The sequence below is a fragment of the Zalophus californianus genome, chromosome 9 (genome assembly GCF_009762305.2).
Source record: "Zalophus californianus isolate mZalCal1 chromosome 9, mZalCal1.pri.v2, whole genome shotgun sequence".
In the NCBI taxonomy this organism is placed as follows: domain Eukaryota; kingdom Metazoa; phylum Chordata; class Mammalia; order Carnivora; family Otariidae; genus Zalophus; species Zalophus californianus.
In genome coordinates, this window is record NC_045603.1 from 52,680,846 (window position 1) to 52,708,025 (window position 27,180).

A 27,180-nucleotide genomic window follows, 5' to 3' on the forward strand; every position below is an offset into this window, starting at 1 on the left:
AATCATGTCACTTTGGTTTTCCCACATGTAAATGGGATTCATGACAGTACCTAATAGGATGTCATGAGTTGGTATGGTCGTGTGCGTTCAACACAGTCTAGCATGTAATGAGTGCTCTAGGTGCCTAGTAATATAATCATTAGATACTATGGAGAGTGAGGTGGTCAGCAAGGTTAGGTCCACAACCTAAGAGGTGTTGAGTTGCTTGCTTCTCAAAGTAATGGCAGGCTAGAAACCAAAAAGTAAAAGGAAGGCAGTTTAGAGAAGCAAGAGACTGAAGGAAGGTCAAGGTGTCCTGGCAGGTCTGTCCCCCAGCTGCTGTGGCAGGTGAGCACGGAGAAGGTGGGGCTGTTGTCTATGGAAAGAGACACGCTCAACACAATTAGGAAACCTCTCTGCCCTGTGTGCTGATGGGTAGGGTGTTTTCTGTTTTGTTTATTTGTAGGCCATTTTGTTTGTTTTTAGAGGATTTTTTTTTGGTCTATACATCGACTTTACTACATCTATTTTTGAGTCCTGGATGCTGAACTTTTTAAGGTTCCCTGTAGCCCTCCTGAGCCATACCCAAGGTGCTGGGATACCAAGCCCCTCAGTAGCCAAAGCGTGCTCTCCCATAGGAGGGGCCTTACCAGGTAGGACTGTGTTCACTTCATAGGGATGACCAGCTGGCCCAGGGACCAGCTTTCCAGAAATTTATTGAGCAATACCACTTTACCTGTAAATCTTTAAATTCTCAAGAGTGAGAGAAGTAGCTCTGTTAGAATTTGTGCATAAATAACTAAAGCAAGACAGAATATAGAGCTTATTTATAAAAGGGGGGTCTGAAGAAATGGCTTTGTGGTGACGTTCAAGGGAGTGGTGGTTTTTAAGAGCGGAATTTGGGGCTGGGGGAAAACTTCATGGGGGAGGCTGTGTTTGAAGCACAAGTCTAGAAATAAGAGAGGAGTTTTAGGAGGGTTGAGGGCCAAAGGGAAGGACACTCTGAAGGGAGGGCACAGCACAAGGGAAAGCCCAGAGGTATGAAAATAAGATGTGTGTTGGGAATATGGAAGCCAGAGGTAACACCTAAAATAGTTTCAGTAGTCAGCATGGAGGAGTAGGTTCCATCTGTGTCCTAGAAGCCCCCTGCTGTGCCAGGCATTAACTCTTTATTTACCACACTGTAGGGATTCCAGGGGAGAGTCCAGAGCACCAGAAAAGGGAAAGGAGTGGGGGTGGGGGCTTGGTACAGTCATTATTTGCCGACCAGTACAGAAACATTTCAGTGTTTTAAACCTCTGAATGTACTATATTGCTGTGTATCAGCTATGACAACATTGCAGGTGGTAGCCTAACATAAGTGACAGGCAGAAGCAAGTGAGAGGGTGTGGGGCAGGGGTGGGTAGTGAAGGGACCCAGCAATCTAGATAAGTAGGTTGAAGTCAATTCATGGGGAGCTTTGAATGCAGTGCTAGGATGGCATGAACTAACGTCTTATTTTCCCACCCTTAAGAGCTCTGCACCTCTGTAAAGTATGAAAATGACACACAGCAGGGCGGAAATATGGAGCTGACAGTATATTTAGAAGGACATATGGTCCAATCCTCAGCCTATTTATAAGATCCTATTTTTAAGGAAATTCCAGAGAAGTGAGTGCTACAACACTCCACCAAATTTCCAGGTACTTAACCACCCTGCCAAGGAAACATTTTCCTGTGTCTAACCTACGTTCCTCCAGTTATAAAATTTCACTCTCACCAGAGCTTGATAAAGTTTTTTTCTTCTCTCTGCCACCCCTTCCCTGCCCATAAGGTTTCTGAGCAGAAAGTCAGTGTTGCTGGTTTCAAGCTGACAGGCCCATGAAGGTGCTAACCTACCACGGCTGGGAGACATCTTCATCAGATTCAACTGAGGTGCTAGTTGAAAGCCCTAAGTTCTGGACTTAACCCAGAAATCCACGTGGCAGAGTGGGAGAACCAGCACCACTCTGAACCCTGAACAATTTCATGCTGCCACCATGTTCCTCTTAGCTTCAGACAAGACTTAGAGCAAGGGTAAGGTTTAAGTCTGTCCCTTGCTGAAGAATTAAACACACATCCTTCTATAAGAACTGGAAATGCTGGTAATACATTCACATTTTGTTCTTCACCTTGTTCTGGTAAAAGCAATAATGCTCAACCAAGTCTAGGTTCAGATTCCACCAGGATTAAGTCAGCTTTGTCCATCATCCAGGTTCAGTCAAATGTAATATATTGTGCTCAGGAACTTAAAGGACAGAGCACAGGGCTTCATCTCTGATGTGAAGAGGATGTTTTAACCATTCCTCATTCAGTAACATGGGCGTTATGTTGGACACTGGAGATAGAAGATGAAAACAATCCCCACCCTCATGGTGCTCACAGTGCAGTATAGGACAAGCCCACACCAAAAGTGGAAGAGGAATATTTACACACAGTGAAGCTTTTTCATCTGGAGTGATTATTAAAAACATTCCAGAATCCCTGATGTCCTGGAATCTGTATTTTTTTTTTAAACCTCTCAGGTGATTCCTGTACATCCTTGAACATTGGCTTTGGGCAGCCTTAGGTATCCTTACTGTGGCTATGAGCAACTGCTAGCAGAAATGATTGGTTAAAGAACACTGGGCAGCCTGGGCTCTTGAATAGGTTTGTGACTTCTGGCCGCTGGTTTTGCTCCTGCTGTTGCGTGGGAACTTCCTTGTCTACCTATGTGGGCCAAGGACCCTGTGCAGGAGGGGTCATGGACTGGACTAACAGTGGAAGATGGGAGATGATATCAAGCCCATTGGTGCCTACAGTGGGTCAGAGTTGAGTTGAGTGTCTCTTTTCCATATTGATGCTTATGCCTATAACCTGGATAGTCCAGGCCCCGGGCAGGGTATAAATATATGGAATAATTAGGAAACCATGCTCCTAGGGCATCTAACTTGCTGGTTTCTTATTCCTCTTCATCCTGAATAAATGATACTCCCTCCCCAGATTTCCCCAATCCTTTTGGATGGCCTTGGATCACCCTGTGAAAAACTGGGTACCTAAGTGTGAAGATTTAGAGTCTGCAATATATTATCAACAGGATAATTTGAAAGCTCAACCTCAGGTTAGACTTAATTCTACGGTGATCTGGAACATCCACCATATTGGCAAGAGAAGAACAAGCCTAAGAAGGTGGTATGTTTAATCTTCTGTGTGACCTACCACTTTAAAAACCTGGGGGGTTGGGGGGTAAACTTTTTAAAAATTTGTATGATTTACCCTGATGATGAGGATTAGTAATTAAGCAGTCCTATTGGATATCATGACATTTTATGGCACTTACCATGTATTCATAGCTCCTTAAGGATGGCAGAGAACCATGACGGAGACCACAATGCACTTTGCAAAGGGCAGACCTGGAAGTGAGTTAGACCTCTATTTCCTAGTTGTGTGACCTCCATTTTCTTATTTGGGTTAATGTTAATATCTGTCTTACAAACTTGCTTTGAATTATATAAGTTGAGGGGCACCTGGGTGGCTCAGATGGTTAAGTGTTTGTCTTCCACTCAGGTGAATGGAGCCTCAACTCGGGCTCCCTGCTCGGCGGGGAACCTGCCTCTCCCTCTTCCTCTGCCAACTCCCCCTCCTCATGCGCTCACTCTCTGTCTCTCAAATAAATAAAGAAAATCTTTTAAAAAAAGAATTACATAAAAACAGTTCCCAGAGGAGAGTGTACAACCAGTGATGGGTTTATTAGAACTTCTGTGAGCATTCGGGTTGAGGCGGCAGCAGAGGATTTAACAGTTGTTAAATCAGTTGTTGCCTTTACCATTCATCATCTGACACAGTGGGGCCGCCTTAATGCAGGACCTCAGAGTTTGGTGCTCTTTCCATTGGTAAAGATCGTCAGCCATTGCCCAGGCCTATGCTTCTTACCCTGAGGCTCGAGTCACGTGAGGGTCAGCAGAAGATTCCAGAAGACTGAGGGTTTCAACTGAAGATTTTGGGGGTAGAGGAGGATATTTTTCTGTGTTGAAATAAATGTTACATATATGATTATTATGCAAAATTCTCTTGGCTTTTTGGGATAAAACAGAAGACTTGAAAAAGCACTGATGCCTACTTTGAGATACTTGAGCTCTGCCAGGTGATGTGACCAGTTCAAAGACGCCCGAATGGAAATACTGAAATGATGTAGCATAGGATAGAGTCCTGGTGCATGTGTGGCTTCCCCGTGGGGACACTGCAGGACTTGGTGCTCCCATGTACAAATATCCGTGTGTCCAGAGAGAGAGAGAGAAGCTTTGTGAACCAGAGGAACTGGACTCTGCAGTAAAACCCTCTTTGCAGGGAACGGTCTGTCTGCTGTTTTCTCCCCACCATTCATGGAAATGGGGTCAATTTTGGTTATTTCTTGATTTGTATATATTGACTTGGTTTCATACAATATAAAGGCCAATGTCAATGAAATTCATGTTTGTTTCAGAATAAATGGTCCCTGAGAAAGCAGAAATCATTCCATATCTGTGTGCTCATAAAATAAGGATCTGTGATTCATACCTATGGGACATCTAAATGTTATTGATTAGAGTATGGAGAGCTCTCCTAGCCAAGTGCTAATGCACACCAAGTGGATACTGAATCAGAAATAATTTCTAAATCTGAAATTTCCCTAAAAGTCATCCAGAAAGTTTTATCCTGAAATAATACTGGTTCTGTTTTGTGTACATGCACACATGACCAGTTACATTTCTGAAAGACTGACTCAAAGCATCTTCTTCTGTGTGAATCCTTTTTCATTCCTAATCTTGGGCCCATGAGTTCAGAGATGACTTTTACTTTATTTATATTATTTAACTCCACATTCCCAGCACTTGTGCTAGTGCCTGGCACTTAGTACATGCTCAGTAAACATTCATGAAGGATTCTGGTAGAGGCCATTGCTCTCATCTGGTCAAAACCTAAGCTGATTTGGAGCTACTAGGAGCAGGTCCTTTTCCTTTACCCAAATTTTCAACTGTGGGTAGGGACCCATTAGTGGGTTGTGAAAGCAATTTCATGTAGGGAGATGAGCATTTTGAACAAATTAAGTAGTGTAAGGAGAAAAGGAAATCTCAGTGTGTATAACATGGTAAGGGTGAATATTGCTGGGTTAACGAGATCTGCTCTAAGCCAGTAGACTTTCCCCAGGAACGTGGGCTAGTGCAGTGAGAGCAAGCGCTGATGCCTTGTGCTATCCCCCCACAGACCTAGTGTGAGGAAGAGGAGTCTTTAGGCCAAATTACAAGAATGGTTACTGCTTCCAGAATTCCAGACAGGAGCTGGTTCAGGCATACTGGTGATAGGGGAGAGGTAGGCATTTTCCCAGGGATTACGGGTCTATGAATCGGGGGATTTCCTCAAGGGCAACCGCAATGTCAGGGAACAGAGGAAAAAGGTTTTCTGGAGAGATAGCCAGAAGGTTCTCCCTTTCATTTGTTTCTCTCATCGGAGATAGCCAGATGTACGCAAGCTAGGCAGCACGGCACGTCCAAATTATATCACCAAATATTAATCATGCTTTTACAATTCAAGCTTATTGTTTGAGATTGAATCCAGACTATTGTGCTATATTAGCACGAGAACATCAACTTGTATATAGCTCAGGGCCTCCAGGCCTCAAATAATTTAAACGATGCTCCAAGGACTAAAAGGAGAAAATGAGGTAGCATTTGTTTGTAGAGCCTTGGCCCCACAGGGAACTTTCCCAGGAATCATGTAATCAAGATATCAATTGATGACGACTCCTAGCACAGAATCGAGGAACTCAAGGCATCAAAATATGACCCCTGCCCCCCAAAATGTAGATTTACAAATAACTAAAGTCTGCTATACAATGGCAAGCCTGTGACAGAGATGTTGGATCTGCCCGGAAATATCTTAAAGGATACTTCTGAACCCTCAAGCTACCTGGTAGATACAAGATATTTCTCAGTGTCTTCCAGCTCATCCTGAGGCCACAACGGCCGCCTCTCATCCTGATTCCAGATCTCTGACTTGAGCCTGATTTCATTAAGCTTGGCTCAGATCCTCTTCCCTGACAGTTTAGTGACATTTTTCCAGCATATTAAGATTTGATCCAGAGATAAATTTGAGAAATTTCTGGGGGGATTTCTTAACTATGAGTCTTAGAAACCAGGGAAAAGGGCCTCTTGGAAGAAGATATTAAAAAATGAGAGTAAGATCTAATAAAATAGAAAATACTCTTATGTTGCTTTACAGGAAACACATGGATATTCATACAGTGAAGAGGGAGAGTGGGTTGCCTGTTGCAGGGCCTCCTCAAGGAGCAGGAAGCAGCCTTCATTTACTGCTCTGTGGCTTTGGGTTTGATTCCTTTGGAAATACAGATTGCTGGCAGGAAAAAGGAAGCATGAGGTGACGGCCAGCTCTGTGTTGCTTTTTCCAGGAAGGTCTGGGGAGGGTGGGTGTGGAGAAAAGCGAGGCAGGGGAGAGCCTCTGCGGATTCCATGAATTGCTGAATTGGGGTTGTGCCAAGCCCTTAAAAGCCATGAGTGGCATTTGGGCTCCAGGCATGTGTCTGCTCCTGACCAGCCAGGCCCAGGTGGTGTTTCATCCCAGCCTTCTGGGATTCAAGCTTTTGTTGAGATTTGGTCATAGGAAGCAGAAGTGGGGACCAAAGACCTAGACACTTCTGCTCACCATCCTCCATCCAAACCTGCTCAGCCCCTATGCAGTGTGCCCCTGTCTAAGACTTGGTTTTTGCTGTGAGCAAAATGAGACTTCCTGTGGCTTTTACCTTCCTCCCAGAAGGGGCACTCAACTTCTTGCTGAGGGGGAGGGAAGTGCTCCTTTCATGCCTATTTGAGACCAACCCCAAAGCATTCCCTGCAGATTATTAGCTCTGAGGTATCTTTCTGAGTCTCTGATTGGTCACTTTAGAGCAGAACAGTGGACTTCTCTGAATAAAGTTGCCCAGGCGCTGTCCTTTGTGCTTTGATATCAGCAGCACTAATGAATTGGGGTGTCTTGGGTGTTCAGCAAAAAGCAGTTTTCCTGTGGGGATGTGCTGTCTTCCGGCCCATGCTCCCCAGTTATCTGTGCAATACGCAAGCAGTGAAGAAAGAACTAGGCCCCTACGGTCACTATTGAATTAAATAGCACCTTATCCTTCACAAAGGACTTCTCAGACATACTTGCATTTAATCCTTGCGGCCTCGTGCAGAACCCAGCTGAAGAAGCACGGTCAGTGAGGTTGAGGGACTTTGCCAAGGTCACACAGCTAGTTCAGTTGAAGACAGAGCTGTGACTTCAAAACCTCTGACCCCAGGCCTGATGTTCTCTACTAGACCACAGCAGAGGGAAGGGAAGATCTAGTTAGACAGCTTCCCAGGGGGAGGACAGGCATCCCAGGCCATGGTGAGAGGTTAGCGAGTGGAAGAATATGACTCACTGGCATGTGTCATTGGGGTCATACAAATGGGTTGTTGGAATTAGGCAGTCCCAGAGGGGTCACGTTCTTCTTAAATGCCTTTGAAGTACTGCTGAGGGAACCAAGACTTAGGGAAATGCGTGGTATTTCTGTCCCTCTTTCTAATTAAAGGTCCTGATCTGGGAGAGAAAGAGGATCATGGGAAGTGATCTACGTGGATGGTGCCAAAGTGTGAACTTTGGGTCGCTGGCCTGTGGGTTCAGATGTCCGAGTGGGGACTCTGACTGAGAATGGAGAAATCTGGCAAAGGCACAGAAGAACTTTCTGAGTGGAAGACTTGCTAAAGCAAGTTAATATGGAAGAAATGTGTCTAGGTAACACTTTAGACCTTGGAGAACCATGTAACAACAACAAAAAAACACCTGCCATTCTGGAGGTGGAACTTAGGAATCATCAGGAGAAAGTAATAGGCAAGAGTATCATAAATGCTATTCTTTTATAACTTTATCACTGTGTACTACTATATATTGGTAATAAAGGGGAACCTAAAATTCTCATGTAAAGAGGTACACACAAGTCCAAGGTATCCCTGATTGGACTAGGCCCTGAATTTCAGCCATAAAAAAGCTTACTGTGAAGGTAAGATGAGTGGGGAAGCCAAGACCTTGTTATGTCTTTAGCGGGAAGCACGCATGCTGAGGAGAAAGTGCTAACCTTCACTCCTCTGTTCATCCACGTAGCTCGGATCAGCTTCACATCCACAGTGTGCCTGCATGGTTGTGGACAGGAAAGTGAGTAAGACAGAAGTCCCTGCCTTCATTGAGCGAACGTCCTGGGGCTGGGGGGCTAGAAAGAAGTAAACAAAGTTAATAAATAGGTAGCTTGCGATTGTGCTGCGGAAGCACGAAGAGCTGCAGCGTGTTGACCCGGAGCGGTCAGGAGAGGCGCGGGGGGGGGGGGGGGGGGGGGGCGGGGGGGGCAGTATGGGAGGACCCAGGGGAAGAAGGGCCCCGGGGCACGTTAGAGGGACCGCGAGAAAGCCGGGCTTAGGAAAGCGGAGGGATTAGCGGAGGGATACAAGAGATCCGAGCAGCGTGCAAAGATCAGATCACAGAGGGCCATGTTGTCCAATGGGGAATTTTAAGCTGAAGAGTGAAGACTGCGAATTAAAAGAAGTTGTTTTGGGAGACTGGCTAGCAGGCTGCTCGTCCAGACCGAAAATACAGGCAAACCTCTCTCTGAAAACAACCACGGAGCTGACACTGGGACGAGATGTGTTCATCCTGGAGGAGTCGTGTAATTGCTGCTCATCAAGAGGGTGAAAGGACATCCGTGTGGCTGAACAGGGACCTCTTGAGCTCAGATGTTCAGAGAATGTGTCTAAAAGACCGCAGAGAGTGGCGCACAGCCAGCCAAGACCAGAGGCAGGCAAGGGACATGCCGGTGGGTGCGTGTCCGCTGCAGGCAGCACCTCCGAGACCCAGAGAGCAGGCAGGGAAACTCAGAAAGCTCTTTGCTTCTGTTTTGTGAATATGTGTAGGACAAGAAAATACAGAAGGGCAGAATAAAGCCACTGCCCAAGGTCGTGGGCGTTCATTGATTTGCTCACACAGTCTAATATTTCTTGGACACCCGTTACATTTGGGCCCTCTTTAAAATACCAGGGTTGCCACAGGTGGTGAGGTGAATATCTCTGTCCTCAGAACTTAAGCGGGGCATGGGGTGCAGGGGGCAGTAGAGAAAATAAACACAAGGAAGGAAAATACTTCACATGTTGGGGGGGGTAGATGACAAGGACAAAAACCAAGAAGGGGAAGAGGACATTTGGGGGAGGGGAGCACGTTAAAGAAGGTCATTTCATTACTTGGCTTTTATTTAGAGTATGATGGGGAAATCATTGGGGGGTTCGAGCAGGGTAATGACGCTCTCTGACATTTTAAAATAATTACTCTGGTTGCTCTGAGAATAGAGATAAAGGACAAAACCGAGCAGTTTCCAGCACCTTCACCGCCATCATCCTGGCCCTGGCACGGTCTGCTCTTACCTTGATAATTGCAGGCAGGCCCGGTGAGGCCATTGCCATGGTGTGGGCAAGAGACGGTGGTGGCAGCAAAGGTACTGGACCTGTTGGGAAGGTAGAGCTGACCGTATTGGGTAGGATATCAGCAGACAAAACCCTCAATTCCTCTTGTGTTTCCCTCTTACTAGAAAGATCAAGTGGATGTGGGAGCCTAGGCTGCCAACAAGGGAAGTATTCCAAAGAACTGTTCCAAGCAGAGGCTGGCTGATGAATGTGTATGGCCAGCAGGAGGGAGGTAGAGTGCTGGGACCGAGGAGGGGACGTGGCCTGGGAGCCCCAGCAAGCCAGTGAGAGAGGAGGGACGGCTTGCAGTGGGAGGCTCCAAGGAGAGGATGTCCTTGGTGCAGCCCACATGACCGCGGAGCTAGGGAGCCATAAGGAAGGTCATCGGGAAGTAGGTTGGGAGTGACAGAGTCAGGATTCCAGAAGCATTATCCACACATCTAAAATTACTGAGAATAACCGCAGGGGAAAGAGTGGGAAGCCACCTGTGAGCCTAGGCGGAAGTCATCAGGGAGGATGGGAGAGCATCCAGACCTGTGTGAGCAGGTAGAGGGACCGACTCGGTGGCAGCAAGCCTCAGTCTGGGAGGGCGAGTGAAATGGGAGCAGTCAGGGCCTCCCTCTTGCCTTAGGAGTCAGAGAACTTTGAAATATGCTAATGGCTGACTGAGGGGTTTAAGAAAGAATTTCCCAGGGCTGTTCTCCAATAGAATCAGCTGATGCTGCATGCCGCAGAGCTCCCAGAACAGTGACTGTCCAGAGCAGTCCATGGCACGACAGAAGGCAGGGACCCATATGAGGCGTGTTGGTATAGGAGGGACTCCCACACTTGGGACACAGCCAACTTGGCCTCTCAGTCTCTCTCAGTGCTGAGGTTTTCCTTCCCATAGGTCTGGACCAATGGTGCCTTTTCCTTGTCTTTTCGGCTTTGCAAAATCCACATTGCAAGGGAAACCATTACTTTTCAGAAAATGTTTAATGGGAACTTCTTTGCTTAATGAAACTTGCCTCCACTTAGGGAAAGCACCTTCAATTGAGCCCTTTTTAAGCCTCGATTTTTTTTTCCCCATCCTTCCGTCAATTGGCATCATAAATATTCATTAAGGATTGACCCAACATAAGGGTTATTCTGAAAATCTTTCCTAAGCCTTTCAGTTTTGCTTTCTTGTAACAAGTAATTATTTGAATATGATCTCCGGTCAATTATATTATTGTAAAAACTAGTGAGTAATTGATTCTTGGAGTTTTTTAATTGAATCAGGATTTGTGAAATCATGGGATCTGATACGAAGGAAGAGATATTTTCTGTGAATCATAGGTCCCAAGTAACTCCCTCTCTTGGAGCTCCAACTGCAAACCATTGTCCTTCTCTTGCATCCCCCAGCTGAGAAGGCTGCAGTCAAGGCTGAGCTGGAAGGGTAGAGCCAAGCCTAAAGCCTGGACATGGACTGTAATGCAGTATGAACAGCAGATAAGCCTTTCCAATGGGTAGGAACAGGGGTGGCCCTCTAAACTGCAAACACACGTTTGTGGGAGGCCCGCTGTCCATGGGAGAGGGCTCCGGTGGGCTCTGCGGTCTTGTCCCTGGTCTTGTCCCCAAGCCCTGGTCACACCCACTTCAGAGCCTTTCTCAGGCCATTTTCCTCTTGGCCCTTGAGCCAAGTGTCATCTTTAGGATCAAGCTAATTGATCAACTGACTTTGAATGTTAGCAAATGACACTCGGTCTATAGTGATTGTTCTCAATTTTGATGCATAATGTAATCACAAATTTGACTGCACAAAGTAGCTTTAAAAAAAAAAATCCCAGTGCCTGGCTGTCACCCCCAGAGGTTCAGATTTAATTGTTCTGAACTGTGACCTGGGCATCAGGAATTTTAAAAGCTCTCCCAGGTGCTTCCATATGTAACCAGGATTGAGAAACCACTGGTTTAAGAATTCATTCATTCCCCAAGCTGAGTGTATTCTAATAATAGCTCTATTTGTTCCCCCAAATGACTTGTATACCACAGCATTTTAAATAGTTCGTGTGACTATAAAAACATCAAAGTAGCTATTTCCACCTCGTGTTAATTGGGTAGATTCGGGGAAAGGAAGTAGTACAGTTCTTTTTTTGAAATTGAATTCCTAGAGTACCTCTGGGCCCACTTGATGGCAGTACCAGCAACTTGCATTTATCACGCTCTCAGCATGTGCCAGGCACCGTGCTAAAGGCTTCCGAAGCTCGGCATATTCATTAGGCCATCTTAATCCTCAACCCTGTGAGTAAGCCTCAGTTTTCCTGTCTCTGATTAATGAGGATCCTGAGGTCCAGAGAGGCAGGTTCACCTGCTTGCCCAGGGCTGAACAGGAGCCCAGGCACATCTGGTGCCAAATCTTCACTGATCCCTTAGGAAGGAACAACTTACCTCAATAATTTCCCAGAAAATAAGGGTGTCCCTGTGTTAGCTTTCGGGTTGAACTCTCTTTGAATTAGATTGCATTCTTTTGTATATCCAGAGCTTTCATAAATTTGATTTCAGGTTCACTCCCAAGTTGCCCATATATATATATATGTATATATATATATATACACATCGATCGATCTATCATCTATCTTTTTATAGGATATATATATATCCAAGATTGGGAGCCCACTTCACAAATTAGTTTTCTTCATGCACTCAGCAGACATTATTTTAGAGAAGCGTCTTGTTTCTAGCACCTCACCTTGTAGGCGCCACCCCAGTTTTTACCTGGTGTCCCTAATACTTCTCTGAGGTGGTAAATTGGCAGTGCTGTCCCCATTTTGCAGAAAGGGGAGCTGGTGTGCCAAGTGTTCATTATCTATTCTGTTAAATAGTAGTAGTAGCTACCACTAAAGGAATACTTCCCACGTGCCAGGCTCTGTGCTAAGCTCTTTACATCCTATGTGATTATCCTTATTTTACAGATAAGGAAACTGAGACCAAAAAAGGTGGAGCTCCTTACCCAGGGAGGTACAGTTAGTAATCAAGTGCCTTGTTCCTTTGCTGCTCATGTGTTATTTTAACTTCTTATGAGCAAAATGGCAAGACGTAGACTTCATTTTCTCTCCTGTGTTAGCCTGACCACCCTCTGCTGTCTATGCAGTGGCATCCAGACAACCGTGTCTAGAACACACCATTGAACCATAAACTGGATTTTCTTTCCATGTGTCGAATGGCCATTTAATATCAATGGTGAAACAAGGAATTTTCTGCCAACCTTGACTATCGCATCGAGGTCAAACAGGCTCTAAGTGTTCCTTCTCCAGCCATCCCAGTACGAGGCTGCTTTGGTGTAAACAACCCTTGAAGGTCAGAACCAGCTCAGGGAGCAGTTTCACTCTCCATCCTTCTCTGAGCTCTGCTGTTTCTCAGCTTTGGATTAATGACAACACCCTTGTCACTGCTGCCAGGCCACTTCCAGGCACACAGGCGCTAAATGCTAAGGACAAAACCCACCTACCGCCTTCTTGCTAATTATGAGTATAACCCCCCCCCCCTTATTTTCTCCCTCTGCAAGCGAATACAGAGTCGATAGCTTCTGGTTTGTTAATTATGTGTATCCACATAGTTCTGGAGGAAGAATAAGTCTGTGCCCGGGGAGATTGGCAGCGTGGCGAGTGATGGAGCATCCGGGAGAATGAAGAACCTAGTCGCCTGTGTCAGGGCAGCGGGTCACTAATTGAGTGCAAACCTTTTTTTTTTAAATGTTGTTTATCCCCCTACAGGGCATACAAAACCATTGAGGATGATGACTTGAAGTTTCCCCTTATATATGGAGAAGGCAAGAAGGTAGGCATGTGCACTCCCCCTGGACCGAGAGAAGCAGGCTCTGTCCCCGCACCGCCCATGGCAGTCTCTGTGCCCCACTCCGCAGCCTGGCATTTTATAGCCCTGACAGCTTGAAAGACTCTCCCCTTCCATCATCCTTCAGGCCTCCTGTCTTGAGGGTCCGAGGAGTGGCGGGGGTTGGGGGAGGGGGGGATGAGTGGTGAGCACAAGGGACGAAAGTCCATTTTGTGAAAATAACATTCCATTTCTCCAATCTATCTGAATAACTTTTTACAGCGTTTAACCGTGACCCCATGCACGTATGTCATCTCCCTGTGTTTCTGACAAGCCACGAGGCAGGCAGGGCTGGTGGTACTAGGTCCATTTGGCAGACGAGGCCGCTGAGACTCTGAGGTGAAATCAGCTCCTGCAGAGTCACACAGCTGGCCAGGGGTGGTGGGAGATGTGGAGCCACAGCCGTCTCCCGGCTTCTGGAACTCTCACGCTCCACCACGGAAGTTCAGACTCTGCAAGGATGCTTCTCTGCTTGCCCCAGGCAAGGGGATCCAAAGCTTCACTGTGAGGAAGCTGGAGGATCCCGTGCACCAGAGCCTGGGCTAAGCTAGCAAAGATCGCTCGTCACGAGCTCCCAGGGCCCCAGTCAGAACCACACCCTAAGCAGCAGGCATGCTGTGGAGCACGGGAAGGCTGTTTGTCTGTCTTGGTCTAGGAGCGGAGGCTGGAGGAAGTGGCCATCCTGGACTGGAGATGGGGAAGCTTTGAAACTGTTTGCCAGTAAGAACAAACAGCTCTGAGTCATTGCATTCTTCCTCTGAACACGAGTACACTTCAACTCTGTCTGGGCTGAGAGCTCCAATTAGAAGTGAAAAACGTGCTCACATTAAGAAGAATCTTCAACTGAATTTTTTCCAATATTTCATAGTTTTTTGGAGGAAGAAGTGACTCATAATAAAATTGAAGGGTGCCTTTATGGACAGAACTTGAGCGTGTGTGTGTGTGTGTGTGCATGCATGCACCTCTGAACGTACATGCGTGGGAGAGCACACGGGTTTAGGTTTGGGCTCAGTGTAGCAGTGATTTCAGTGGAAGGAGACATTCCGTGGAGGGAATGAAATACAAACATCTGATTCACAGAGGGATCATTTTTCAAACGAATTTGCCCTGTTCATAGAAATGGGCCACCTTCTATCTTACCATCCCTGATTGAGAATCGGGACAGGAAAGGACTCTTTTCCTGACAGTGTTGCGTGGGCCTGTCAAGGTGATGGGTACCGTTAATGCACATCTCTCAGCCCAGTGACCTATGCCTACAGCTGCGGTGCTTTGTAGGACTGAGATTCTCAGTATTACCCTCCTATACCCAGGGAGTTCCAGTAAGCTCAGAGCCACCTCCTGTTACCTTTGTATCCCATGCACCTGCCCAGCCTGGTACCTGACACACGGCTGGCCTTCAATAAAGGCATCGGTATTAAGTACACTTTTCAGTTACGTACAGAATACTTTCTCCCATACCAGAGGAAAATGGACTAATGTGTTCTTAGAAGATGATCAGAATAAGATTTAAAGGAGCCAGGGGCTTCCCCAGTTCAGCAAATGTTCATTTCACCAGGACTTCATGTTCCTCAAGCATTTCAGTTAATTAGGGCTTGACACTTCTGTGATAGGCAACTGGCAAGTTCTGTTATCGTACCTGATGGCCTATTTAAAAGCCACTGTGGCTCCAGTCTGTTCCAGGCTTGCTCCATTAGTGAAGCAGCGCAAGATCCCTGTCAGGGGATCCATTATTTCTTGCGAAATCTTTACAACTGCAACATGTCAGTTGTATCTAGATCCTTTGCAGGGGGTTTCTCTTTCCCGTCTGCATACACCTACCCAGAAGTTTCAGAAGACTTTCATAGCCATAACTTCTCATTTTATTCCTGCCAGTGCTTTTAAGGATTTGTGTGGGTAACACCTACGTACTCTGTAAACAAGTTCAGTAACTAGCAGAAACATCAGATTTCTTTAGACGAAAACGCCCACCTGTGCTTTTCCAGCCAGAGAAGCTGCCATTGCAGCGGGGAGAGCAGAAGGGCCACAAGGGACTCAGGATTTTCACACTTGGAGTTGAACACTTCTTAGCCAGTAGGGAGTAGGCGCAGCTCCCCAGCAGAGCAGAGAGTTTCTGCAGCCCGCCTGACCAGAGGTCCCCAGGCTTCGTATCACATGCCTGCATTTTACCCCCTTTGATTCTTGCTTTTAAAAAATATGTCATGGTTTCATTTCTACTTTAATGCAAACTGCCCATCTTCTGATCTGAAACCAGCTCCAAAATCCATAGCCTTTTTGGGAAAACAGGATGAAAATGCTGGTCATGTTTTAGACTGTCATGTTTCCTCGCGTTTATAAGGTACCCTTATTACCCAGACACTAGAGTGAGGAGTCAAGCCCGGGTCTTGGCACCATGACCCTACACCGGATATGTTACTGATGATCCAAGTGTTAGGCCATTAGGCTCCATTCTACCAAGAAAGACTTTCACTTCATCCCTCTGTGCTTAACTGGCTCAATGCTACCCGTCCTTCTGCATGTCACCACCTCTGGGAGGCTTTCTCCGCAGAATTTTTACCTCCTCTGAAGTCCTCTAACCCAGGGCGCTTGTGTCATTCTGCACTTGGCCATGCTCTACATGTCTTATCTCCCTTCACAAGTTCCTTTATATTAAGGACAAGTCCTTAGACGTTTGTCTAAGCTTGATTTCCGCACATAGTAGGTGCTCAGTAAATGTTTGGCTAAGTCAAATCTGTGGCATCCTGGGAGCTATTTAGGCTAACTGTGTAGGCATTAGTTTAATAGTATTGTTTCCTTAAAGCTTTGGGAAAACTAAACTGTTTAGAGAAAGCACAGGTGGTGAGGTCTCAGTGTAGTTATAACAAAGTGACATTTCCACCCAGAGGGAATTTATGGGGTTGTTAGCAGTCCGGGTTACAGAGTTGCAAAGAGTTTCTTTTCTCTAGCCATGAAGTGCCTTCTATGAGCTTTGGGAGGGTGGGAGCTGCCACTCACTTTTTTTTTTTTTTTTTTTTTAACATCTCTCACTAGTGCCTCTCAGGAACAGGAGACACGGCTGGTGTGTTCAACAGGTTCTTGTAGGGTGGGTATATCACAGACAGATAGTTGGATGGATGGACAGATCATGCTGGATTTGATTTGAACTGATTTCAGGAGCTGTAGCCATCACACATGTTGGATTTAGTTCCTGGATACCCTTCCTTCTAGTTTCTACAAAAGAACTCTGAAAAGAGACAGCAGCAACCCATGAAACTTAGGATAATTGGTAGAAAAACCACTCCTTAAGTACAGAAGTGATCTTGGTGAGCCCTTCCTTGGAAACAGCTACCCACATAAGTTAGTAGCAAGGGGCATGAAGAGGGACAGAAGGAATTGGAAAATGAATGCTTCTCTCTCCGCCTGTGGCAGCTACGTTGTGACGGGAATGCTTTCTCTGTATGTGTGAGTCTTTCTGATGACCCTCTGCTTATACCCCTAGGCCCGAGTAATGGCAACAATTGGAGTGACCAGGGGACTTGGGGACCATGACCTGAAGGTGCATGACTCCAACATCTACATAAAACCATTCCTGTCTTCAGCTCCAGAGGTACCACATGAGGTTTTTGTTTCTGTTTTGTGCAGTAAAATATTGTGTACATGATTCCTCCCGGGACTCGCTCCCCATACGCAGACAGTAGCTAGCTTGTGTCACAGGTACTTGTGCAGTGGTCCTTTTTCCCACTCCATTCTCACTTTGAGTGTCTGGGTTCCTGCACTCCCCCACTTCCTGCCCAGCTAGCTGCACAGCCCCCTAGAGGCGTTCCTGCCTCCTCAGTCCATCCCACATTTTGTCATCGGACAAATCCCCAAACAGGTACTCTGACTCCTGTTAGCTCTGAAACCTTCAACCATACCCCGTGCCTATGAGAATAAAGCCCAGACTCCTTTGGTTGGCATTTGAGGCATGTTACAGTTTTGTCTGTCTTTCTAGACCAAAAACTTGATCTCTGTTCCCCCGAACTAGCCAGAAAGAACTTGCTGTGTCCTTCCTGTGCACGACCTTCAGTTTCCTGGAGTTGCTTAGATTCTTCCTTCTGCCTGGAATGCCTTTCCTCCCCATCTCCAAACATTCAGAGTCTGCTGTGGAGACTTCCCTGATTTCTCCCTTCCCTGACCAGAAGTAAGGTCTCCCTACAGATCCGTGTAAAGCAGCTGCCTTTTACTGCCTTCCACTTTCTGCCTTATTGCAGAGTTGTTCCTGTATATACCTTATCCCCTCTTTGATTTTAATCGCCTGTACAACTTATATCATTCAGCTGATGTTTAGAGAAGTTAATTGGAAATCAAGTTGTCATCTTTTTGGTTAAAAACTTTTTTTCTCACCTAAAACTTATGTTAAAAATAGCCAACAACACATGTTTATAACTTATGATACGGGAAACAATATCTAGTTCTGTTTCAGGGTGTATCTTTAGAAAACGTTTTGCTTCTATGTTGTAGAGAAATCTAAGTCAAAGTAGGTTAAGGGTCTTTTTTTTTTTTTTTTTTTTCCACCTGTCGAGGAGGTTGGAACGTGGTGGTAGCTAGTGTTGGTGCAACCCCTCAAGTGTGCCAGGATTGGCATCTCGGCTTCTCTGCCTTTCCCTTCATGATTGCAAGATGGTGGCATAACATCTTCACGCAAGGCAGGAAGGAGGAAGCAGGCAGCCTGTCTGTCCCCAACAGTTCCTCATTTGCATCTCATTGGCCAGGACCGTGTCACATGACCCCCCCTGGCTGCAAGGAAGGTTGAGGGAGGGAGATTTAACTTTTCCAGTTTTTACAATAGAAGGGAGAGGTGCGTCAGGAACCAATGGTGTTCGCATTCTGTGCAATTACCTGTTAGAACAATGCCTTGCACCGGAAATGCCCAGAATGTTTAAATATAGCTCCGTCTGCATGTTCTTCCCAAGGGTAGATGCTGTTTTATTGAAGGCTCTTTTTGTTGGAGGAAACCAAAACCCACTGAAGCTAACTCAAAAGAGGAGGTGCTTGTTATAATAATATTAGAAGAGATGTTTATGGTGCACACAAGAAGAACCCTTAACAGCCAGTCTTTATGGGAGCGTGCTTCTGGAATCAAGGCACCCCCAGAGAGCCCCAGCAGTGGGAGTCTGTCACTTTCAACATGAGGGTGTTCTGCCCTTATGTGGCCAGTCAGGTTCCATATGTCTCTGCTACCAGTCAACCCATTTTCTCACTCTCCCGATTCCTGATGACCAGAGAGCAATCTCATTGGTTCAACTCCCTTTTTATACCAGGCCACAAGTGACTTCCCAGCCCATAAATTGCCCCTTTGGCTTGTCCACTCCAGAGCCCTCGGTGGGCATAAACAGCCACCCAGGCCCACCCCTTTGGCAGGGCTGTGAGCAGGGGGTTGGTTCTTTTAGAGTTTGTATTGCTGAGGCTGGCATTCAAATTACAAGTAGCCACAAGAGGTTGGGAAGTCACAGAGGGGGAATCTCTAGTAAATAGAAGGCATGGAAGACACACACCTTTCCTGATAGCACCCAGCATTTCAAATGAGATCAGCCTGGTGGAAATAAAAATTGCCATTCATCAGAGCCTATAGATGTCTCTCTTTTAGCCCTCCCAGCAGTTCTGCATGACGAGGACCAATACTACGTAAAGTGTCCAAGGTGCCCCAGAAGCTTGTGGATCCCTGATCCCTCTATTCTGGCCAACCTCAGGGTCCATGAATTATTGCTGAAAACTACTCTTGGCCAGAGGAAAGCAATAAATACTAGGCTCATGGACTCTATATTTTCCCCCCTTGAGAGAGAGGCATTTATTAGACATATTAAATGGTGCCATCGTCTTTCTACTTTGCAAAAGGGACAGATGAAGTGTGACTCATGTTCTGGGGGGGGGGGTGGTCCTCAGAAAGCACTAATTAAACATTTTGCTTCTTAAAGCAAAGTAAAAACCTCCTTCTCATCTCCTTCCACACACACCTATGCTTTCTATATAAAGTGAGAAGACATGTAGTTTGGTTTGAAGGAGAATGATTTCTGCGCAGTTAGATTTTAGATCTTCTAATTGCTCAGTTGCTGTGGCTCCAAAGAAGAGACTGTAGGTTTAAAACTTGGACATGCATGGTAGACTCCCTGGGGACTGATGAGAAAGCCCAGTTGGTGGATCAGAAACCTTACGTCATCTATGTAGAGTGATGCTAGTTCACAGGGAATTGGGTTGGTTGGTTCAGTTTTGGTGAGGGACTGGACAGGTGGGCAGGGTGTTTAAAAGGAAACTGGCCACCTATGGAAAAATGTAAGTGCTGTTAGAGCAGGTGTAGAGTTCAATAAAGTGTAGTTTTTATAATAACAAGTGATGTTTATTAACTACTTAGTCTGGGCCAGACAACTTATGGTGTTTTTTATACACAGTATCTCATCTGATCCTCACAACAACCCCAGGAGGTCCATATGCCTATTATACCCATTTTGCAGATTGGGAAACTAAGCCTCAAAGAAGTGAAATAACTCCCCCAAGGTTGAACAGTTATGAAATAACAAGATGGTACTTGTACCCAGGTCTATCTAATTTTTTTTTTTAAGATTTTATTTATTTATTTGACAGCAAGAGACACAGTGTGAGAGGGAACACAAGTAGGGGGAGTGGAGAGGGAGATGCAGGCCTCCCGTGGAGCAGGGAGCCCGACATGGGGCTCGATCCCTGGACCCCAGGACCATGACCTGAGCCGAAGGCAGACGCTCAATGACTGAGCCACCCAGGTGCCCCTAGGTCTATCTAATTTGATCAGGGTCTGTAGGAGAGAGTAGCTGAGTTCAAAGAAATGTCTTTGGACAGTGTCTAAGGGACCCTTTGAGTACAGGTTCGAGGGGCTCTGAAAGGATCTTTGTCTTGAGACCTCAGTGGCTCGAGTTTCTCGGAGAAATACTGCTGGCCTTGGACTAAAGTCATAGAAAATGATGGCGTGGTAGAAAAAGTAATTGGGAAAGACAGTAATAGTCTTTGGTGTGTGCCAACCTAGACCAGACAGAATTGTGCAAAATAAGATTGTGCACGTATAATTTAGCTTTAATGGGTATGTAGTGTAGACCCGGAGATTCCTTTGCACGAGATTAAAATTGTTGTACGTTTTAAATGCTTCCAGATGGAGTGGGCTTAGCCAGAACCGGGAAGCTTGGGGGGGGGGGGGCGGTTAGAAGAGGAGTGGCAGTTGGAATTGACTACTGTGGAGAGGTACAGGAGACCCCCTCATTCCCAGTCTTAGGGTAGAAACTCCTCTTCCTTGGGTGCTGGTGATAAAGTCCAACACCAGAGACGTGGCGAGTGGGCCTTTCTGGGGGAGCTCGGAAAGCCAGGTAAATTTCTCCAAACCATCTAATGAAGAGTAACTACCCCTTTCCTGCCTGCATCCCCTCACCCCCAACCCCACGCCTGCCCTGCCTTTCTAACTGTGATTTCCTAAGAACATTCCCCTGCTATACCTCCTCTTTGCCAAGCATGGATCTTTATTTCACATTTGGGTTCTAAATTTCAAATCCAGCTCAGTCTGGTAATTTTAACAGTTGGGGAGAAAAATGCGATTTAGTTCTAAGAAAAAAAAGGCTCTAAAATCTTCTTGGAAATCAGCATTGTTCCCTTCATCATTGTAGCTCCTAATTCGATTTGATGAGCTAAATAAAAATAAGACAAAAACATGTGTATCAAATTTACGTAAAAAATGCTCAGGGGTTTAAAAATTAGAGAAGGGTTTGTAGCCAAACACATTTTCGGTTTCGCTGAACACAAGGCGATGGAAAAATCTCGAGTTTGCCAAACCCAAAGAGCAGCCGCCAGGTTTGCTGAGCCTCCCTCCTATCTTCCAAGGTCTAAGGCAGGGGTTTCTGGCCAAGAACTGAATTCCACAAGGGGCCCCTGCCAGCCAAGCGGTTGGCCTGACCATCGAATGTGGAGGCGTTCTGAGTCTCATCGGGTCCACAGCACTGTGTTTTCCCCCGTGTCACAGTGTGAGACGCAGTTCCTCCCCACATGAGAGAAAGAGCCTCAGCCCGGTCTCCCATCTCCTTGCTCAGTGAAGCGCATCGACAGTTCACCTTTTTTATACTCTCCCGAAAGAGTTCAAGCAGAGAAGGAAAGGATCGGGGAAGTCAGGCACTGAGCCCAGACTCTCCTTCTTTTCCAGCATTTCTTCTCCCTGCCGCAATCTAGCACACTTCCTGCTGTGTTACTCAGGCACCTTGGCACAGGTCTGCAGCCTAAATCTCCAGATGTTCTCTGCTCCTCGCCCCTTTCAGACGTGTAACGGGCCCTCCCTAGAACTAGGATCCCTCTTCGTGGTACTTGCTTTCCGGCCTGCACTCCCAAGACTGCCATTAGCCCCCTTTCGGGCTCTTGGAAGAACGAGGTCTTTTTCTTTGTGGGGACTACTTTGCAAAGCCAACCCCTTCCTCAACTCCGCATCCCCTCCTCTCGTCCCTGCCAGACTGAACCACAAGGAGCCCTGTTTTCTCTCGGCTTCGTTGTTCCTTTCCTTGGTGTTGAAATCTTCTCCTGTCAGCTGGTTTTTTGTTTGTTTGTTTGTTTGTTTTTTGTAATTTCAGCCTGACTCATTCAGCTCATTTTTGCTTTTCTTCATCTGTTTCTTTTCATCTGAAACCACCTTCTCTAAGAGAAGGAAGACCTTAGACTCCAGTATCTCAATGCCCATGTGGCCTGCACTGTTAGCCTGTCTTTCCCTTCCCTCAGGTGAGGTGAAAATGCCTGTATTCACAAGGTGCAAGGAAAATCAAGGGAGAACATGTGTGGAACTGTCTGGTACAGTGTCTGGTAGGTGGCCAGAGATGGTCAGGAAATGCTAGTCCTCCTTCCCCATCAGGTTCTGGTAGGCTTTCCACTTAGGGATTCCCAGTATGCACATCCATATTAAGAGAGAATGACTCTTTTCTTTGGACCTCCCCTGTTGAAAACATCAACATGATTTAAGATCTCATTGTGGACATCTTAACATTTAAAGTCCTCTTGGTAGCTTTTCATACCCCAAGCCGAAGTCCCACTTTGGGAAAGAGCATGTTTTATTGTATTGTGTACTTTCTATAATTCATAAAAAACAATATTCGTGCATAACGACATGGGAAAAAGCTGTACTATATTAAGTGAAACAGAATATGATTGTATACACAAAGAGCCTGATTGTAAGCTAGTAAAAAGGTATATGCATTTGTATACAAATATACACGTGAAGGAAATTTAATAAAATGGTAACAGTAAATATCTTTGGGTGGTAGAGGAGGAAAAACTTGTTTAAAAAATTCCCTAGACCCCTCAAAAATACCTTAGGAGGTGGTTTGATATAGTACTTAGAAACTCAGACTGGTCATCAACGTCTTGACTTCAAGCTCAGTCTCTTCACTTACTGGCTGGGTGACCTTGAGAAAGTTAACTTTACCTAAATCTCAGCTTCCTCTTCAATAAAAAGAGGACAGTAGGAATGTTATACCCAGAAACTTAACAGGACAAGTTAAATGACATATATAAAGTCCTTAGCCAGAACCTGGCATAATCAATACTGGCTCCTTGATCCTTTTCCAATTCCATGAAGACCACAAGATTTCACTGGCTCTTTACATAGAGATCATGAGTCCAGTCGTGTTTACTGAGCCAAAAACTAGGGAACATGTCCTCAAAAGCATTAGAATTTTTGGGCAAGCTGGAATGTGAGACTAGCGAAGGAATCATCAGCCATAAACCCTGTGATTCCTGCTTCCTTAGAGACTAGGGGAATTCCAAGAAGGGAGAGAGAACTATAGACTGTGAAGAAGGACAAGAGAAAAGGAGGAGGGAGGGGTGAGTCTGGTGTGCAGTAAAATTTGCCTTATGGGGTTACTGAGTTTGGAAGATTAGCTCGAAGGGCTGTGAGCTATAATAAAGCTGATTATTGTGGAGGGCCTTGAACTGGACCCAAGGCAGTAGGGAAGGTCTTTAGCAAGGGGAATAGCAGGATAAATGTTGGGTGGAAGCCGGTCACAGCACGTGGATGGGGGAGGGGGTGGTGGAGGGGTGAGGAGACAGGAGGCCACTGTACAACTCCAGCTATGGCAGGAGGACAGACGCGAGGGCAGGGACTGCGAAAATGAGAACAAGGCACATCTGAGAGATGCTGCAACAAAACGATGTAACAAAAACTGATGGCAGTTTTAGAGGGTGAAGCGGAGTGAAATTTTTTAAAAATTAAAAATGCACTGCTTTCTAGCCTAGGAAAAGGGAAGGATGTTGCTTATGGGGGACTGAAGAAGAAAACTAATTTTATACCTTTTTCCCTTTGAGTTTTCTGAACAATGAAAAACATAAACACCAGTGCCTGGGATGAAAATAACATCACAGGGCGCCTGGGTGGCTCAGTTGGTTAAGCGACTGCCTTCGGCTCAGGTCATGATCCTGGAGTCCCGGGATCGAGTCCCGCATCGGGCTCCCTGCTCAGCAGGGAGTCTGCTTCTCCCTCTGACCCTCTTCCTTCTCGTGCTTTCTATCTCTCATTCTCTCTCTCAAATAAATAAATAAAATCTTTAAAAAAAAAAAAAAAAAAAAGAAAATAACATCACAGCCGGTATAAAGTTAGACTAGAAACTATGGTTTGGATTTAAGACCAAAATGGACTTTTTTTTTTTTTTAAGATTTTATTTATTTATTTGACAGAGAGAGACACAGCGAGAGAGGGAACACAAGCAGGGGGAGTGGGAGAGGGAGAAGCAGGCTTCCCGCCGAGCAGGGAGCCCGAGGCGGGGCTCGATCCCAGGGTTCAGGGATCGAGCCCGTCATGACCTGAGCCGAAGGCAGATGCTTAGCGACTGAGCCACCCAGGCGCCCCTCAGAATGAACTTCTTATTCTTCTACTCCATCCAAATTAAACTTCCACACTGGATAGCTGTGGGCTCTCTTCTCCCCACCCCACAAAAAGTGGTCTTCCTAATGTTTGCCTGCTGGAGGACAGGAGCAGAGAGCACAAGTGCTGCTTATGGACAGATAGAAACCAAGGAGAAAACTCCAGGGGGCTCAGTGTCCCATCCCATCTCCCCAGCCCCACTGGGGGAGGGGGCCTAGAAGTAATCTGTCACATTACAGTGCCTTGTGCCGCTGTGGACTACAAAACAAACCACCCCAGAACTTAAGAGTCTTGACAGAACGGTGTATTAACGTGTATTTATAGGCTCTTAGCTTTCATAGTTCTGTGAGTTGTCTGGGCTCAGCCAGGTGGTTCTGTCTGGTAGTCTCTCATGTCACGGTTGGATGTCAGCTGGGGCTAGAGTCATCTGAAGACTAGATGGGCTGGAAGTCCAAAATGGCTCACTCACTTAGCTGGTAGTAGACATCGGCTACCAGCTAGTTCAGCTGAGGCAGCTACACATGGCCTCTTCTTGGTGTTTTGGCATTTCATAGCATGGCAGCTGGATTCTGAGGGAAAAAAGTCTCAGGAGCGAGTGGTTCAAGACTGCCAAGCAGAAGCTACAAGACTTTTTAAGACCTAGCCTCGGGGTGTCGCTGGGTAGCTCCGTCAGATAAACATCTGATCTGACTCTTGATTCCAGCTCAGGACAGGAGCCAGGGTGGAGAGATTGAGCCCAGCACTGGACTCGACGTCAGCGGAGGGTCTGCTTGAGCTTCTCCCCCTCTCCTTCTGTCCCCTTCTCTCCTGTCTCCTCCCTCTCTAAAAATAAATAAATCTTAAAAGAAAAAAAAAGACTTAGCCTCAGAAGGCCTAGGAACATCATCTCTGCCACACAGAGATGTCAAGGACATCACTAAACCTCCATATTTGTATGTATATTACAAATGATTACCACCGTAGCTCCACCACATCATATAATTACTGCTTCTGTTTTGTGGTGAGAACATTGAAGCTTTACTCTCTTAGTACCTTTTAAGTATGTAATACAGTATTATATATAGATGTGTATATATTTTATATATATAATGTATAGGCGTACACACATATATATTACATAGCATATACAGATTACATGTAACTGTAGTTCCCCTGCTGTACTTGAGATCCCTAGTCTTATAACTGGAAGTCTGTGCCCTTCGGCCAACATTTCATGCATCTTTCTTTTCAGCTGGGGTGCTGTACTCTCGGAGGCCATCTGCTCCCCTTCCACCACCACCAACACCACCATCACCACCAGTTTGAAAATGTGTGTGGGGTGGGCCAGGGAATTGCATTAAGAGTGTAGAGAAGCTGCTTTTATTCGACTAAGGTGCCATCTGACCCTACATCTAGGAAAGATTTTGTGACTTAGCTTGTCCTCCATCTGCATCTCTAACTCTCTGGTCTAGCTGTAAAAATCACTTGTGTGTGTGTGTGACATTTTTCTGGCTCGTTTCCATTGTGAAGTGACTTGGGAAGTAACTAGCTATTTGAATAAAACCAGAATTTGACATTTACTTTGACACCAAAAATATCTCGCTTGGCAACTCATAAAATTTATGGTCACACAAGGGAGCCAACCTCTATATTGTGTCAAATATTTCTTCTCATTGGAGATTATTTCCCTCTGATCCCCTTCTGAAAAATAGTAATTTCACTTGAATGTTTCAGTTAAACATGTAGTATCTTTTTTTTTCCATTTATTTATTGCATTACACACAGAAGAACAGTTTAAGAAGTTTGTTTAAAAATGCAAATCCCAGGGCGCCTGGCTGGCTCAGTTGGTAGAGCATGAGACTCTTGATCTTGGGGTCTTGAGTTCAAGCTCCATGTTGGGAGTAGAGTTTAATTTAAAAAATAAGAATAAAAAATAAAAGATTTATATATGAGGAAAATGCATGCCTGTGATCTCACTGACATGAAATGACATCTGCACATCAGTGGCCGCCAAACCATTCAGCAGATAATTGGCAAGCATGGCATCATCGGCTATAATGTTTGAAGACCAGTCTTTTTTTTTTTTTTTTTTTTTTTTTTTAAAGAGTGGGAGAGAGTTGGGAGGGGCAGAAGAGGGAGAGAGAATCTTATGCAGGCACCACACCTAGCAGAGAGCCCAATGTGGGGCTCCATCTCAAAACCGTGAGGTCATGCCTTGGGCCACAATCAAGAGTCGGACACTTAATTGACTGAGCCACCCAGGCGCCCCTGAAGACCAATCTTTAACTCTATTTATATTTGGTTTCTTATTTGAGTGTTCTTGGACCCTGTGTGATCAGACTGGTATTTGAATGAAATAAGATAACGTTATCAAAAAAATGCAAATCCCTGGAATCCACTTCCTGAAATCTAAAGCACTAGGTCTAGAAGCAGGTCCTAGGAGTTTTCACATTTTTAGACAGTTCTGAAGCAGGGAATCCAAAGACCACCCTTTGAGGGGCACCTGGCTGGCTCAGTCGGTAGAGTGTGTGACTCTTGATCTCAGGGTTTGAAGTTTGAGCCCCATGTTGGGTATAGAGATTACTTTAAAATAAAATCTTTTAAAAAACCCCATAAAACAAAGACCACTCTTTGAATAATACTGCCATAAGCCATTCTTCACTGTGCTCCAGGAACTTCAGGGTTTTTTGGGTTTTTAAAAAATTTTTATTAACATATAATGTATTATTTGTTTCGGGGGTACAGGTCTGTGATTCATCAGTCATACACAATTCACAGCGCTCACCCAATGTCCATCACCCAGCCACCCCATCCCTCCCATTCTGCTCCAGCAAACCTCAGTTTGTTTCCTGAGATTAAGAGTCTCTTATGGTTTGTCTCCCTCTCTGGTTTCATCTTGTTTCATTTTCCCTCCCTTCCCCTATGATCCTCTGTCTTGTTTCTCAAAATCCTCGTATCCGTGAGATCACATGATACTTATCTTTCTCTGATTGACTTATTT

At 45.6% G+C, this 27,180-nt stretch overlaps 1 protein-coding gene across 1 annotated transcript in view; it reads left to right on the forward strand.

The window, feature by feature from the left end:
* The window catches only part of PPM1H (protein phosphatase, Mg2+/Mn2+ dependent 1H), a 239,020-nt gene that overhangs the window by 183,949 nt on the left and 27,891 nt on the right, over positions 1-27,180 (forward strand). Inside the window, exons 7-8 of the mRNA XM_027592252.2 lie at positions 13,219-13,282; positions 16,812-16,919. Of these exons, the coding sequence (XP_027448053.1) occupies positions 13,219-13,282; positions 16,812-16,919 (172 nt within the window). The remainder of the gene's footprint in view (positions 1-13,218; positions 13,283-16,811; positions 16,920-27,180) is intronic.